The sequence below is a fragment of the Ambystoma mexicanum genome, chromosome 5p, assembly GCF_040938575.1.
Source record: "Ambystoma mexicanum isolate Mex_15411 chromosome 5p, UKY_AmexF1_1, whole genome shotgun sequence".
Classification (NCBI taxonomy): Eukaryota; Metazoa; Chordata; class Amphibia; order Caudata; family Ambystomatidae; genus Ambystoma; species Ambystoma mexicanum.
The window spans coordinates 506,920,168-506,937,259 of NC_090930.1; the positions used below are offsets into that span (position 1 = coordinate 506,920,168).

A 17,092-nucleotide genomic window follows, 5' to 3' on the forward strand; every position below is an offset into this window, starting at 1 on the left:
AATGCTCGCCTCCAGTCTTGTCATAGAATGAAGATTACCCCTGCTAACTGCACAGGGAGTATTAATTCTATTAAAGACTAGGAGGCGAGCATTAAACTCCCGCCCAAGCTATGTATTGCCTTATGATATATTCAATTATGCATATGTTAAGAAATGTTGTAGTGTGAGCAATACATGGACGCCACCCTGATTTTTCTATTTTGCATTCTCCTAGGGGAAGAGCAGAAGAATAATTGATGTAGGAGACTAGCAGTGGTAGTCGCCTGGAGTCGAGGGAGTTCGACATTCGATTGAAGTCGTTCAAGTCTTTGCCCAGTTAGCAGGACTTTGTGTGGAGTTTATTGAATAACCTTTCAGAGCGAGTAAAAGAGAGGAGGAACTCAGGGACAGGAAGTGGTCATAGCTGAGCATGGAGGATATGGACTACAGAGACTATGGGGATTGTAGTTTCAAAGCAAGAAAAGTCTGTTGAGACGTTTTTTTCTGTTTATTGTTGATTTTATTGGTTTGTTGAAACTGCTGAGGAGTAGTAAATTAAAGAAGTTGAAGCATAATGCTTGCCTCCTAGTCTTTAATAGAATTAATACTCCCTGCACAGTTAGCAGGGGTAATCTTCATTCCCCTTTGAACCCTAATGCCCCATAGTAAACCTTGCCAAAAGCTCAGACTTTAGGAAGGACAACAGTTTTCCCTCCGCCCCTTCCTCCCATCCACAACTCCAGCCCCTCAACACACCCGCACTATCACCATCTCCTTATCTTAAATGGGCTCCTCTGCCCGACCACACCATCAGTTCTCCTAACTTCCTGGTTATTGACATGGAAATGGAAGCGGGGCACACAGTGGAGCCCCGCCTTCCATTTCCATGGCAACCCTCACTCTCTCCGGCCGCTGCTGCAAATGAAGCAGCATGGCTTTTTAAAAGAAATTCCTATTAGCACCGGGAGGGTTTGCCTGGGGTGCTAAGAGCAATAATCTCACGTTCAGAGGTCTTCACCGCTCAGGTAATGGCACCGGGGCCTAGCGTTAAGGCAACTTGGGCCCAAGCTGGTGCCAGCCGGTGAAGCCCAGAGAACGTGGGATTATTGCTCAATTAGGATTCAATTGTGACTTCACAATGCCTGCTGCTTGAGTCAGCACACAGCAGAATTCCATCTGCCTCTGACGCTCTTAATTAAAGAAGTGACAAGCTTTACAAATCCCTTTCTAGTATACTCGCTTTCTGTGACACTTTACAACGATCAAACTGTTCATGGTCATATTTTTTTTCTTTTGTGAAGTGCTAGAGTTTAACACACAAGATAAAGAATTTGCAAGGTAGTGCATGTTTTAAATCACAGAACGAAAAAATATGCATTTTATTAAACTGCTTACACTATTTTTCTGCAACACATTAGAAGACGCATATTGGTTGTCTTTTAATAAAACAGTTCCTACATTGATTAACTGTATCAGCAACTGGAAGAGATCTGGAAGCAATCGTGCAATACATTAAGCAGGAGGCCAGGAATTAAAGAGGATGTCAGTGTATGGCCATATGTTGGAATGAATAAAATACCCACTGCCGCACGTTAAAAGGATATTACAAGTCACACTGAAGATTTGCGACCTTATAAAGAAACTCGACTTTTGGCATTCTTCCTGTTTGGTCACAGGAATCCTGAGTGATTTACGGTATCCTCACAAGGTGGTACTTTATCCCATATATTATATTGCTCCTTGTTCACAAGAGATATCCTTTACTCTGTGACATACATGGGCATTGGGTACAGGTATATGTCATTCCTGTCACCCTGGGTAGGAAAGAGTCATTAAGCTTCAGGGCTAACGCTCAAGACAATGCTCCACCTGGACATGGCAGGTCCCATTCAGCATGCCCTTGTCATTTATAGCCCCTTCACATTTAAGGATGACTCCAACTCCAGGGGCAGAGCAAGCAGGGCCCATGTTTGTCACCATATTCACTAAGCTACACGTATAGTTACATTGCTCTTCCGGCCCAGCATTAGAGCCTTACAACCTTTGCAGTAGTAATTGCACCCCCCCCCCATCTTAGGGGGAAGGAGCAGTGAATCTGACAAAGAAAGCTTTATAGCTTTTAATAAGTGGCAATTTACTGTCTCAGCTCCTCATTGGCTACCTTTCTTTGTTCTGCTATGCAGATGCTGATAAACCTGCCCACTGATTAACTGCAGCCACTCACTACTCCCACCATTGCTTTAGCTAGGATTTTACCACACAATGAAGTAGCATGCTGGGGCTGATGATATGCACATATTTTCTAAAGAGACACCAGTTTTTTAAAACATGCATTTGCTGGCGAAATACAGATCTCTCCAAAAGATTTTCATTACACGTTTTACTCTGCTTTCACCTCAATGTTGTAAGGCATTGATAATGGTTATGGATTAATTAAGTTGAAGGTGAGGTTTATATTATGCAACAATAATGATGAAGCCTGGGAAATTACCCAATGGAGTTTGCATTTGGGACACATATTCTCCCTCCTAATGAATGCACCACACAGCTGCCCCAACGGAGATCCTTTACCTATATTGCACTGAATTATTTCCATAGCATATCTTATATATTGAGCTATGTGCTCCTGGGATACAAAACTGCAGCTGCTGCTTATTCTCCAAAAACACATTTACAATTGTTTGCATTGCCATTTTGCATTTTCAAACTTTAACTTCACAAGCTCAATGCATTTTCTTTGTTAGGTAGGTCGGTTTTCCCAACAGATGTCAAGGGGGCCTCAAACATCATTATGAAACGAGCCCCCACATATCGTCTGCTGGCTCTGCTCATCCCTAGCAGAAGACAGACTGCTAATTATAATACCTTTCCAAGAGTCACTAGCCACATGGCACAGCACAACCGAGCAGTGTTGCAGCAAAGGTCGCGCTCACTGTCAGACACGATGAGTGAGCGAGGAATTAAGAGAGATGCAGGGGCAAAAAGGCAGACATAAAAGAGTTAGGGAAGCAATTATAGTGAGCAAGATGGAAGATCTGTAGCTAGGGTAGGAGAGATAGGAGCCAAACGGAAGTGGGCGAGATACAATTACAAACAAAAGAAATAATGAGCAGTCAGGTGGCAACACATAATCGCATGGATCAAATTAGCAGGATGAAATCAAGACACAAACACACCTGCAGCGCCAATCACTGGCCTTTTCCTTGAGCATACATCTAACCACTGCAAATAGACCTGCAGCGGAGATCACTGGTAGTCTCCTTCTGCGCACATCAGAGCACTGCAACACGAGCCTGCACAAGCCAGCGCGAGGAGGGCAGGCGCTGATAGGAAAGTTCAAACACAGCAGAGGCATCTGCGCGTGCGTGGGCCTGAACTGCCGCCACCAGCGCTCCGACGTGATTTATTATGTTTCTTCCACTCCCTGGGTGTGCTGTGTGACCCGGCAGTCACCACGAATGCCTGCCTGGGTAATTGTAATTTACAACGCTCGCCCTGCAAAAAACATTAAGCAATCCAGCATTTTTTCTAAAGCAAAAGTGAACTGCTTCTGCAAATTCGAGGCTCGAGCTGAAAGCCTCCATTAACAATGTAATCTTCCACGTGTTTGCATGTCAGATGTGTGTGTTATGGTTGAGTCCTTCCCAGTGCCGTGCTGTGTCACATGCACAAAGACACGTGCCATATGATGTCAGCAAGCTAATGAAAAGGCTGCACGGCTCCCCGTCCAGCATTTTAAAACCAAACTCACAGACTCCTGTGTCCTGTGTAATGCAAGCATGGAGGAGGGGGTCAGGCCCTACTAGACCCCATAACAATGGTGACGTGGACTTAAGAGTACCCGTTTGTGGCCCGGCCATGTCAGTGCACATGTAGGAGTGTGCCTGCCATGTGGAGCTCTCCCATCCTGAAAACATTATGGCAGTGGCAGGCCTGCCGACCGCCAGTCTGCCGGTGAGGACCCATGGTGCATGGACGTCCCGCTTTTGGAGTCCCCAGCATGGGCATAATTGTACAGTCCCACAATGACAAGGGGCGGCCCTGTCGACTGTCGGTCAGCCCGGCAAGGTCCTGTGGTGCGAAGGCTTAAATTGCACCCTTCCTCAAGGTTCAGGCGAGGATGACTTCCAGCGCTGCAGCAACAGCGGGAACCAGGTCCTGCCATTGAGGAGGAGAGGCATACACCACTGCCGTCTTCGCGGCCTTGGTCACAGCAGAGGTAGAAAGTTCCTGCGAGGGGGAGCGGCATCCACCGCTGGAGTGAAGGCTGAGGGGAATGCGGCCTGCTGGGGGTGAAGGCATGCAGCCTCCGCTGCAAGAAGTAAATTCATCAGTCGCCTGGATGCAGGGCCGGCCTTAAGGGCAGCAGCGCCCTGGGCAAATTGGCGCCCCCCCCCTCGCCCTCCGGCGCGCCTGGTTAACAGGGGGCGGGGCCAGGAGGGCAACTTTTTTTTTTTTTAACCTCCTCGCTCTGGGAGGAGGTAATGGTGTGAACAGGGCACGTTAACACCCCATTGTCATTGAATGAGCCTGCCGCCGTGGGTTCATTCAATGACAATGAGGCGCCTGTCACGCCTTCTGCCACCACGCCAGCTCGGGGGAGCCCTTGAAAGACTCCTGCGAGCTTGCGTGGTGGGGGACTAATGGCGCATTTTGCTGTTAAAGGCACCCACGGTGACGGGCGTTCTCAACAGCAAAAGGCTGCCTGACGCGCCTTCTCCCACAACGCCAGCTCGGGGGAGCCCTTGAAATACTACCCCGAGCTGGCTTGGTGGGGGCATATGGCGCCTTGGGGGGCGTGGCGCCCCAGGCGGTCGCCTGGCACGCCCCCCCCTAAGGCCGGCTCTGCCTGGATGAACATCACAGAGCTGTCCCGGCAGACCTCACCTCGTCCGCAGCCCTCGGTAATGAGGGCGCATGTGCGGCTAAGGAGGATGCAGTCTGCCACACCAACAGGGTACCAGAGCAGCTGCCTGCCCATCCCAACACCGCACCAAAAAGGCGCCTGAACAGCTGCCTCTGTCACCACAATCTGCCCTGCCTACCATATCTGTTGGCGGTCTCCGGATGCCGCCGTCCGTGAGCCCCCCACCCCCTGTGACACAGAGACACGGAGACAGCGGTGTTACCAGTGTGGGCTCCCCGGTGACTGTGTCGTCACGGGGAACGCCTCGTTTATTTAACTGCGCACGCGACGGAGTGAACGTCACCCCGTCGCGTGCGTACCCTTAAAGGGCCAACGCCACACTCCTCCTTTTCCATAACAACAAATTGGAAACACGAGGGACTAACTATCACACATTTATAAAGCACACAACTCTGTCAACTCCAAAAACCCCCATTTATTCACAGCCACCCTGGATCCCCCGCGGGTACCTGTCACGGCCTGACCATTACTCCCGGTCAGCCTCCCCAGCTTAGTCCGTCACATAGTCTGTGAGACGGCCAGATTTCCCACGCCCTGTTCTCAGGGGGTACCTCCTGCCAACATCCCTGGCCGGTGTCTCTTGACCTGGTCTACCTCGAGCCGGAGAGTCCACGGCGGGGCTTTCACCCCCACCTTCATCCAAGGCACCCTCACCCTCTCGGTTGTCCGGGCTGTCCACTCTCGGGTCGCCGATTCTCCTGAAGAAGGAGGCATTCGTTGTTACAGACGACGTCCCGTCAGAGGCTGTCACCATAGAGCCCTTGACCGCCACGACATCTAGAGGAGCGGGTTCATACGTGAGGGACAACTTTCCTTGTGGGTGGCGATTCCTCACCAAAACCTCATCTCCCGGCGCGATATGCGGGGGTCTCAGGCCCCTCCGGATGTTTTCCATCTGCGTCCTGATTCGTCTGTCCTCTTCGACCTGTTCATTGTCAATGACAGCAGGGTCCCTGTCCCCCACCTCCAGTATGACGTCTCTCGGGCATCTCTGGAAGAGAGCCTCCGCCGGGGCCACACCCGTTGAGGAGTGAGGTGTGGTCCGATATCCCCGCAGGAAGACGTACAGGGCCCTCTGCAAGCACTCGCCCTTTCCATGGGCGATCCTGAACACTTTGTTGAGGGTGCGCATCATGCGCTCTGCCTCCCCGTTGGCCCGGGGCCACAGTGGGGTTACCCGCCGGTGTTGAATGCCATACTCCCTCATGAGCTCGGCAAAACTCTCGCCTTGGAATGGTGCCCCGTTGTCGGAGCACAGCACAGAGGGCAGGCCATGGGTGGCGAAAATCTTCTCCAGCGCCGCCACCACGTTCTCAAATGCGACGGATTCTATGAATTCGACCTGCGGGTATCGAGACCACTCGTCCACCACAACTAGGAAGTGAGTGCCTCTCGACGTGGACCCGGAGTCTGCGTGCACTACTTCCCATGGCCTGGTCCCTCTGGGCATCGCTTCAATGGATGGTTCCCGCTGGGCCGGTGCCGCAGCCTGGCACCATACGCACGACGCCACAAATGCTTCCACCTTCCGTTCGAGTTCCGGGAACCACACCTTCTGGCGGAGGCGAGCTTTGGTTTTGGGTGCCCCTTGATGACCCTGGTGCGCCAAGGTGATGACCTGTGCAATTTTGGCCTGGGGCACCACGATTCTCTCACCCCTCAGTAGCAGCCCCGACTCTGAGAATGTCAGTTCTTCTCTCACTCTCCATAACTGCTCGAGGGCCACTCTGGCTTCACATGTCCTGCGTGCCACGGCCTCCAGTACCGTCTTCCAGGTACCCCTCTGCATGGCTTCCCTCAGGATGGCGAAACATTCGTCGCCTTTTGATGCAACCTCGAGCTCTTCCACCTGCATGGAGTTTGGGGTGGCCGTCTCCACAACCAGGCGGACGTGTTCGTCGGCCTCTTCCGCTGATGCAGACTCCTGCGAGTCCCCTCTTGGGTCTCGAGAGAGGTAGTCTGCCGCGTTGTTAGCCCCTGACGATATGTCAACGACACTCCATACTCGAGCAGGGCGAGCATCCAGCGCTCTATTCTCACTGGTGGACGGGATGATGAGCCCGCCATGATCGGCAACAACGGCTTGTGGTCCGTGACCACAGTCACGGGGAGCCCCAGAATGTAGAGGCGAAAATGTCTGCAACCCCACAGCACCGCCAGGGCTTCCCTCTCAATCTGGGAGTACCTTTGCTCGGTGTCGGAGAGCGCCTTACTGGCGTATGCTATGGGTCGAATCTCCTGGTCATTCCCCACTTGTGTAAGTACTGCCCCCAGTCCATATGGGCTGGCGTCCACAACAATCTCTGTCTGCAGACTCGGATCGAAGAACGCCATGGTGTCGTCCGCCGCCAAGGCACCTCTGATGTCATCGAATGCCGCCTGCTCAAGGGGGCCCCACTGCCAGGTGGTGTCCTTCTTTGTGAGCGATCTCAAAGGCTCTGAACGGGACGCCAGATTCCTGATGAAGCGGCCACAGTAAGTAACCATACCCAAGAAGCTCCTCACCTCCGCAACATTCTCTGGCGGACGCGCCTCCTTTATGTCCCTCACTTTGCGGGGGTCCGGCGACACCCCATCCGCCTTGAACACGAACCCAAAGAATTCGATCGTTGTTTTCAGAAATCCACACTTGTCCTTGTGCAGGGTGAGTCCCAGCGAGCGCAGGCGTTCAAAGGTCTTGGCCAGGCGTGCCAGATGCTCCGTCTCCGACCTGGCATACACCAAAATGTTGTCGCTAATATTAAGGACTCCATCCAAATCCGCTAGTGCCCCTCTTATGATGTTTTGGAAGACCTCCGCCACGGAAGACACCCCAAAACTCAACCTCTTGTATCGGTAAAGACCTCGATGAGTGGTAAAGGTTGTGATGTAGTGGGACTCGGGGTGCAGGACCACCTGATGATAGCCTGCTCTCAGGTCCAGTTTGGAAAAGAACCTCGCCCCTTGCAGTTCTGCTATGATGTCATCGATGGTGGGGGTCAAGTGTCGCTCCCTCTTTATGGCCTTATTGGGGAGTCGCATGTCCACACAGATCCTCACCGCATCCGGCTGTTTAGGCTTGCGCGCGATGACAATGGGAGACACCCACGGGGTGGGGCCCTCAACCTTTTCAATAATGTCCAGCCCCACCAGATTGTCCAGTTCTCGATCCACCAGATCCCTGAGATGAAAAGGAACTCGCCGGTGCTTCAGCGCCACTTGTTGGATTGACTCATCGATGTGGAGCCGGACCGGCTCACCCACCAACTGTCCAATGCCTTCAAACAGGGAGCTGTGTTTGGCCAGGAGTACCTGAATGTCGTCTAAGTACACTGAATATGCAAATGTGACAATTCCCAGCGCCTCAGCCGCAGCACAGCAAAGCAAGGTGTTGTTGCTCACCGGGGTGACATAGAATCTGGCCCGGATGTGTGAGTCCCCATATTGAACATCAGCCACGAATACGCCGTCCAGAGGGAGGGGCTGATCGCCGCCGAAAGCGAATATGCGTGCTCTCGGTGCGGTCAGCGTGGGCGGGGCCTGCATGGTATCATAGTGCTGTCTGGCCATCACATTCACGGACGCACCGGTGTCCACTAGCATTGGTACAGAGTCACCATTGACAAGCACGTTGCACCTGGGCTGTCTCTTGGAGCGGGATTTCAGCATGCTCACACTGGACACGAAGAAGACGTTTTCCTCGTCCTCTTCCTCCTCCTCCTCCTCCTCTTCCTGAGGCGCCCCTTCGTCACCCTGGTCCACCTGAGCGACGTTGGACGTCCTTTGGGGTCGGAAGAACCCAGCTCGAACAGGCCCCCTAGGCACTATCTTGGGAGCTGCAGATCTGCACATCCTGGCAAAGTGGTCCGCGCCTCCGCACCTACCGCACTTAACCCCAGTCGCAGGGCATTCAGCTGGGTGTGGGAGATCGTACCCACACTTTGGGCACGAGGAAGTGGTCCCAAGCGGGCGCGGGCTCTGAGTGTTCATGGGGCGCCTCGCTCCACGGCCTCTTCCGACCGCGCAGACCTCCTCCACCTTGCCTGGGCGGGCACCAGTTTCCATTCTGGTCGCCCGCAATTCCGACACCTCGTGGCACCTTCGCAGTTCTAGGATGCGAGGAAGGGTGATGCCAGGCTCGCGCAATATCTGGCGCCTCAGTTTCCCAGAGACACACCCCTGAATGAGTTGGTTGCGAATCATGACTTCAGGGTCGTTCCACGCACATGGCGCGGCCAGTCTCCGCAGCCGCCCATAGAATACATCCAGAGTCTCGTCATCCTTCTGTCGAGCCGTTCCCATGAGAAAACGTTCATAATCTGCGTTGGCCATTGGCAGAAAATGATTATGGAGTGCATCCTTTGCCGCCGCGAACGACCCATCCGCCGGCTGCAGGGACAGAAATATCTCATGCACTGCTGGGCCAGCAGAGTACAGGAGAGTGGCCAGCTTGCTGTCGTCGCTTGTCTCCATCGTGGCCCTGAAGTACATCTCAAGCCTATCCATCCACATCTTCCACCTCTGTCCCAGGCTTGACGGAGCACCCGAGGTATCAAACTCAGGCATTGGCTGTAGGGACCCAGGTGGTTTCAGCGGGGGAGCAGGCGGAGGCGCAGCAGCAGCTTGACTCATGGTGGATAGCGCACAGGCACCCCAGAAGATATAATTGATGGGGCCGCAACTCACCACCAGCAGTCAGCCTCCAGAAATGGATTGAATTCTGCCTCTCACCAGGTGCACTCCTCGCAGATGTATCACTCAAGCCAGCAGGCAAACAATGAAGTGTCCAAAAATTGAGCAGGGGGAAAGACCCCTAGTGCATTCAGCAGGCTTCCTATAGAGTCTCACCCATCTGCTCGGCGAAAAACAGTGAAAATGTCAATGAATCATTCTGAAATTGACACGTGCTGTTTCCAGCGACTGTCCGCTGCTGAAATATCCAAAAATTATGTCCGGATGGCTCACCGACGCTTCGCTATGAAGCCGTGAGTCTCCGAGGCCTATTCATCAAGATGGCCGCCGGCCGCGTGTGTTGCTTCCTTCTCCGCGGTCAGAATTCGCTGGAGCGTTCACGTAAGATCATCTACGCTCCCAGCAAATGTCTCCGCCTGTTCCAGGAAGTGATCCCGGCACTCGTCGCTACTGTTGGCGGTCTCCGGATGCCGCCGTCCATGAGCCCCCCAACCCCCGTGACACAGAGACACGGAGACAGCGGTGTTACCAGTGTGGGCTCCCCGGTGACTGTGTCGTCACGGGGAACGCCTCGTTTATTTAACTGCGCACGCGACGGAGTGAACGTCACCCCGTCGCGTGCGTACCCTTAAAGGGCCAACGTCACAATCTCCCCAACAAAGAAATATCTTCTCCAGTGCTGAACTCTCTAAATCACCACAGTCTCCTGAACCAACCACCAGAAAGTGTTATTCCTTAACCGCGCATAATCCAGAAACCTGTGGTGTGACTTTGAAAAATGGTGATCCCACATATAAAAAGGTGATTAAACTGGTCACAGCAAAAGTTGGGATCTCCCGTGGGTTGCACGCTTAAACAAGACCCAACAAATACTGTGTTTACCTCACGTCTGTACTTAAATGGATCCAGTAAAAGCACATGCCATGGGTACTCCACCATCACTGGAATAATACAAGTGTCGTGTGTGGGCCTTACACAGCCCCACTGGCTGAATTTGAAAATGTATGCGTATGTGTAGCAGAGCCCCACCCCAAATGTTGATCAACAAAATAGAATGTATATTGCTAAGTACCTTTCTCATGTGGTTTTGTTTTAATTTGGACTTGGCATGGGATGTTATGGTTGAGTCCCTCCCAGTGCTCGTGCCATGTCACGTGCACAGAGACACGTGACACATGATGTCAGTAAACTAATAAAAAGGCTGCACGGCTCCCTGTGTGGCAGTTTAAAACCAAACTCATTGACTCCTGTGTCCTATGTAATGCAAGCATGCAGGAGGGGGCCAGGCCTTACCAGACCCCATAACACTGTGCACTTAGAGGCACAGTGTCACCAAACGTGCTCTGCTGCAGCAGCATTCACACTGAGAAAACACATTTGTTTGGGAGTGACGCTAGTTAATAAAACAGAAAATATGTACTCAATGTAAAAAAGGTGTACAAAAAAGTGCTTAAATGCCACCTTAACATTATGCGCTCTAGGCGAATGACTAACTCGGCTAATGGGTGCGCCCGCCCTTCGGGGGTGGGGAGGTATTGAAGCCCAATGGGGAAGGGACAAAGTGCTGGGGTTCAGGGGCTGCCCCTGTGTGAAAAATAAAAAATAACAAGACATGGATCATGGAGGTGCCCCCCATAAAAGAACACCATGAGGGGCATTACACAGTCAACAGAGGGTTTTACGCAACTGGTAGGGCATAATGGAGCTCTCCCGAGCAGCGGAAAGACTGGTGATGGAGGTGAAAAAATTGTCAGAATTAAAGAAAAAGGGAATCAGTGGAGGGGAGGTAGGATAAGGAATCATGCAAACCAGGCAGAGGACTTCCAGGAGCAACAGGAGAGAAGCAACGTGAGGGCAGCACTATCACAAAAAGAGGTTCTACGACATGCAAACCCAGGGCAACATGACATCAACTTGCTCTGCTTTGTCACTGTATTCTTTTTGACAGTGTTTCCACCCTCTGCGAATGTCACTGCCAGCACATCAGTAAATTTGACATTTTTGCATATCCTTGGAGTTTCCATGCTGATGTTTACAATGGCATTGATGGTCATTTCTGGTGATTTTACAATTACAAACTATTCACAGCGCAAACTGTTTTTTTTGCCATTCATGAGGGGCCACATTTGCAAAGTGTATTTCAATGGAATTGCGTCATTGAAAAACACGTTTGTAAATCAGGCCCAGATATTCAATTGTTGTTCTAAAGTTGTGATGCAAATGCTGCTTACTCTACAACTGTTATTTGTCAAGGTCCTGAGTGATGTTTAAACAATCTGCCATGAATAACATTGTACTAATGTCATTTTTTTCCCGATCTTGAAATCTAATTCACAAACAAAAAGGTTAATTCGGATTTATTTGTCAGTTATTATTCTCAAAATAAACCATGTTTTATTTGCAGCATCAACAACCAGGTTTCCAGTGCAACAAAAGGATTAGTTTCCCCAGAACAACTTGATAATATACAGAATATCCTAGCAAGAAATCTTTATCAAATAAGAAAAACGGTAAGCTCTACGAAAATGTTTTATCTCTTCACTTTGTTCATATTATTTAATTCTGTACCTCACCTCAGAGACGGTTCGCATTTCCGACTTCAGCGTCCAATTAAAATTAAAAATATGACATGCTCATTGATCCCTTATCGATCCCTTTCCACCCCTTAGAGATTGATCATTTTTTCAGTATCATCCAGGCTTTCACTGTTTCCAGATGGGTTTCACACAGCCACTAGGGGGTACTGCAAGCCTTTGTGCCGACTCCATGATGGTATAATTTGCAACAATGGTACTGGAAGTGACAATAGCAGAGTTACACGAGCCCTGTGCCCTTAGTTCTTTTTTTTGCACCTACAGATGCTTGTCCCATTATTGTCAATCGCTGGATCAGGTACAATCAAGCACTCTCTCACTCTACCTCTGTATCCCTGTCTCTGCATTCTCTTTCTCTCACATTGGCTCCTTTCTCTCTCTTTCTGTCTCGCTCAGAGGCATTGCTGGGGGGCTGGGAGGGCCATGGCCCCGTGTTTTTGGTTGTATCCCTGGATCGAAGCGCAGGAGCTACAACCAAAAGGCTAGCTAGTGCTGAGTCCCGACAGTCTAGACATTAGCGTAGCCCCAGATCTTTTCCAACCATAGCAACACCCCTGCTCTCTCTTTATCTATCTATAAGAAGTTAATTTAGAGTGTGCATAAAATCTGCCAAAGGGTTCCTGATGTATACATAGGCTGACATAAACCGACAGTACAGTGCTGTATCATGACCTTTGTGCTGGCCGGACCGTATCACAGCATAAACATCAAATCTGTGTCAGATGGTGGACACACCAACTCAACCGAAGCAAGTCTGCCACTGCCGTCAGAATATGTGGTGATCCCACCACTGGCGGAAGTGACATCAAACCATTTCCCACGATGGTCAGATCGCCGGTGGAAGCAACTCTGCCACAACCACTGCAACAGGTCTCCAACAGAGTACCTGCAGGAGAAAGTAGGAGGTTCACAGAGCCCAAGCAGCCACATTCTAAACACATTGGAAAGGCATTTGCAAAGGCCGCACGATTCACTGATACAGAATTAGAGGTGCTGGTGGACAACATGATGCCAGTAGAGCCATGAATCCTTCGTTCAGAGATGCACAACTCAAATGGTAGAGAGAAAAGGGACCTGTGGATGGGACTAATCTATGCATTAAATTCTTTGTCCACTCTGCCTCGAGAGAAGGAAAACCTATGTAATAGGTGGAATGACTTCAAGTGTGCTGAACACAAACAATATAAAAGGCACAAGAAGTCAAGGACAACATCAGTGAGGGGGACCAGAGACCATTTCATGGACTGCCTGGGAGAAGAAGGTGCTCCCACTGATTGAAGTGGAATGTGTGACAGGCTTAGAGGAGGGACGTGACACAGGTGAGTGGACACCAACACATCCTGCCATCCAAAAATAAACACACATACATCTACAATCATACAGGTGCAATATGTATGCATGTCAAATGACATTACCCCCATGCCAAGTGCACTACCACTCATCTTCCGTCAAAACCCATTAGATATGCATCTACAACGCACACTAGGATACAAACTTGATGCCTGACCATAAGCTGATGCCATGCATATATGCTTTGACCCATGAAGGAAACACATGGCAGCATTCCAGATGCCATGAAGCTGCAGATGCCAAACTGCAGAAAAGGAGTGGCAAGAAGCATTATGCTGCAACATCAGGCCACATGAACAGCACTTCTGTGACACTAAACATGCCACTGACAGTAGTGCAGAGCGGCGCCAGCCACAGCAGATCGTGCCAGCAGTACTGCTACCAACCAGCCAATCACAGCCTTCCCAACACACATTGCAGTGCCCATGTCACAGGTGGGAACAGTTGTGGAGGAGGAAGAGCTGGCAGCTGTTGACCGTATGGCCCAGGCACCTGTGCAAGAGGTAGAGGATGAAGATGTGCATGTTGGAATGCAAGAGTACATAGACGACTACCCGGAAGATTCAGCCAACACTCTACCTTAGACGTCTACCCCATGGCACACACCTACTACATGTGATGATGTGGAGATCCATCACCAAACAGCCCTTTTGGTTGAATGCCAATGTGACTTAGTCCACAAGGCCACACGGGAGTCTGATGGAGCTGAAAAACAGCACATCCAGGAGAGGAACTTGCAACAAGTCTCACTTGCCAGAATGCGATTCAGGCATTTCAGGCATCTGTTGGAATGCTTACAGCATCCCAGCCAGGCAAAAAGGTTTAGTCTGCGAAAAACCTATCAGTATGTATTACAGTGTGATCATGTTGAGTTTTGCGTGGCAGAAAGATCACTTGTAGTTTTAACACATAATAGATTTCCACATATACCAACACATAAGGAGCAAAAAATACATTGCAAGTGATTTCAACCTGGCACTCCACCTAAGTCAATGCCTAGCGTGTGATGCACAGCTCGAACCCTTAATTATTTATTTATGCCTATAAGTTCTTTTATTTCTGAATGATGTACCTTTATATCACGCCCCCCTCTTTGAATCCCACCCGGTCACACTGAACCAGGAAGCAGGCTGTTTTGCAAAGTTAAAATATTTATTTTATGGGACAGATACCTGGGTGTAATAATAGATAGCACTCCTACGGACTCAGCGATGCAAACAGAACTCTGGAAGAAAGTGAGATCCCTGACCTCCCAAGCCAGAGTGCTGGACAAGAAATTTGGTCGCTTTTCTCTGATTCCGACAATAACTTTCTACAAAGCCAAGGTTGTCCCGGCCCTGACATACGGAGCAGCTGCGATGCCATCGGTTCCAAACACAATATGGAAAAAACTCGAGGGTTACTTTTGGAAATCAGTACTAAATCTGCCAAAATCAACCCAGATGGAGGCAATAAGACGAGAACTAGGCCTTGTCTCACTTGGCACGACAGTGGAATTGGCAAGTGTATCCTTGTTCAGAAAAATAATCCTTCCCGACGCACCACCTCTTTACAAACTAATTGACTTAGAGATCAAGTTAGGCGCGTGCAGTATGATTCTGAATTGGGCTGAACATATAAAATCAAAGCTGACCCAAATTGCGTGCACAAAAGAAGACCTCATCACGAATCCAAATAAGATTAAAAAAAAAATTGGAAGAGGCTGACTGGATCAACACCGAAGAGACAGCAAAAAGAAACAAGACCTTGTCCATTTTCCCTCAAGTACCAAAGAAGCTAAATGAGACAACCCAGCTACTTAGAAGATTCCCAAATAAAACAATGATACACTTTCTTCTAAGAGCTCGTCTAAATCTGCTACACACAAACGAGATTCTGTTTGCAAGAGGACTCTCGACCTCCAAAAGCTGCCGCCTATGTAAAGCTGATCCTGAAACAGTAAGACATTTGTTATTGGTATGCCCAGCGATGCACCAATTTCGTTTATTATATCTTCACCCGCTCCTCGAACTATACACTGATAGCGAAGAGGAAACATGGTGGAACCGCCTAATCAGTGGACAAAAAACAAACTGGTCGATCGCAACTGCAAAAATCCTACAGAACGCCCTACTGCAGTGCACACAGAGTACGCCACCGATTACAATCACATAATCAGAAGAAACGAAGCCCTTTTGTTAAATCCAGATTCTGGGTAAACACACATAAATAAAAAAAAATAATAATAAAATAATAAATATATATCACACTATTTAATATTTATACAAGGATCACCAATGGGGTGATGTCACAACAACTCTCTTTAATCAGAAGGAGTAATGATAGGAAAAATAATGCAGCATAGAATAATACTTTGTGTGGGTTCAATCAAAAGCAATGTGATTACTCTTTCCCCCTGCACACTACTCAATCCCCCCCAATATGCAGTATAAAGAGATGGAAGGAGAGAACACAGGTTTCAGGAAATACAGAATTCGACAACACAGTATCAATCCCAATTTCCCCCAACAAACTCAGAGAAAAACAGGAATGATTGCAACTTGTCAAAATGGTTTGGAATGTGGCTTTAAATGAATGGTGGAAACACTGAAAATGGATTTAATTCCCTAAAATGGTTTCAATACTAGTGGGAGCCACTTGTTATAGTTTCAGAGAAACTCTAGCAATGATGATTGAGTAACTAGCAGATTGAAAACTGAATTCTGAGATTGGATGCAAAGAACAGCTATTTCACATGTGAGAGATTTGTGCCAAACAAAAAATGAATGGCAAACTTTTCCGCGTGCGGTAAGCGCGATTGCGGGATAACTATAAGGCGTTGAGATGCGGTTTTGGGTTCATTCGAAAGCTCAGGATGTTAGCTTCAATTTGACACAGGGAAGAAGTTATGAAGGTTTTGGTGAAGGTTGTTTTTTTCAGAAAGAGTCAAAATTTGCAAAATAAAGATGTGCTTTTTAATATTAACAAACAAGATTTCTTTACACTAGGGAGGCTATGAAGATGCCAACTACACGACAGCACAGCCACCAGCCCAGGATAGCACTGGTTGGTTTAGCCTGCCGAGACGCGCGCCTTTCTCCAGAAAATATATTAGCGCAAAGATGATTTTAACACTACTATCACCAAAGGACTATAGGGATGAGAGAAAGATTCAGGTAAGACAAAAGATTTTCTACAATGCCGTTCTGGATATAATAGAATGGGTTTGGATAGGATTACTTATGGATAAGATATTTGCTAGGGACAATCCCATACTCACTACCACTGTTTGGAATGGACCCATCAGGGATCTGGTCAGGGAGACTTTCTGGACAGGAATTCAGCTAGCACACCGGACTGGACTTAAGGCGCTCTGGTTCTGCACTCAGCAGGGCCGTCTGGACACTGCACGGCGGGATTGGACTGCATCTGACGGGTTGGTTCTGGTTCACAGCTATCTGGTCACAGCTCTGCTCTACTGGGTTGGATCTCTGGATTTTGGCAATAATTCGTAGCAAGAAAGCAGCAACAGCACAGCCAGGCTGTTCTTTTTGGTTCCCCTTGGAGGTCTGGGGTAAAATCTGGTTTGAGG

At 49.4% G+C, this 17,092-nt stretch overlaps 1 protein-coding gene across 1 annotated transcript in view; it reads left to right on the forward strand.

Moving 5' to 3' along the window:
• LOC138481050 (sodium/hydrogen exchanger 2-like) overlaps positions 1 to 17,092 on the forward strand; it is a 1,286,045-nt gene that overhangs the window by 1,021,922 nt on the left and 247,031 nt on the right. The window contains exon 9 of the mRNA XM_069612916.1: positions 11,982 to 12,087. Within this exon, the coding sequence (XP_069469017.1) occupies positions 11,982 to 12,087 (106 nt within the window). The remainder of the gene's footprint in view (positions 1 to 11,981; positions 12,088 to 17,092) is intronic.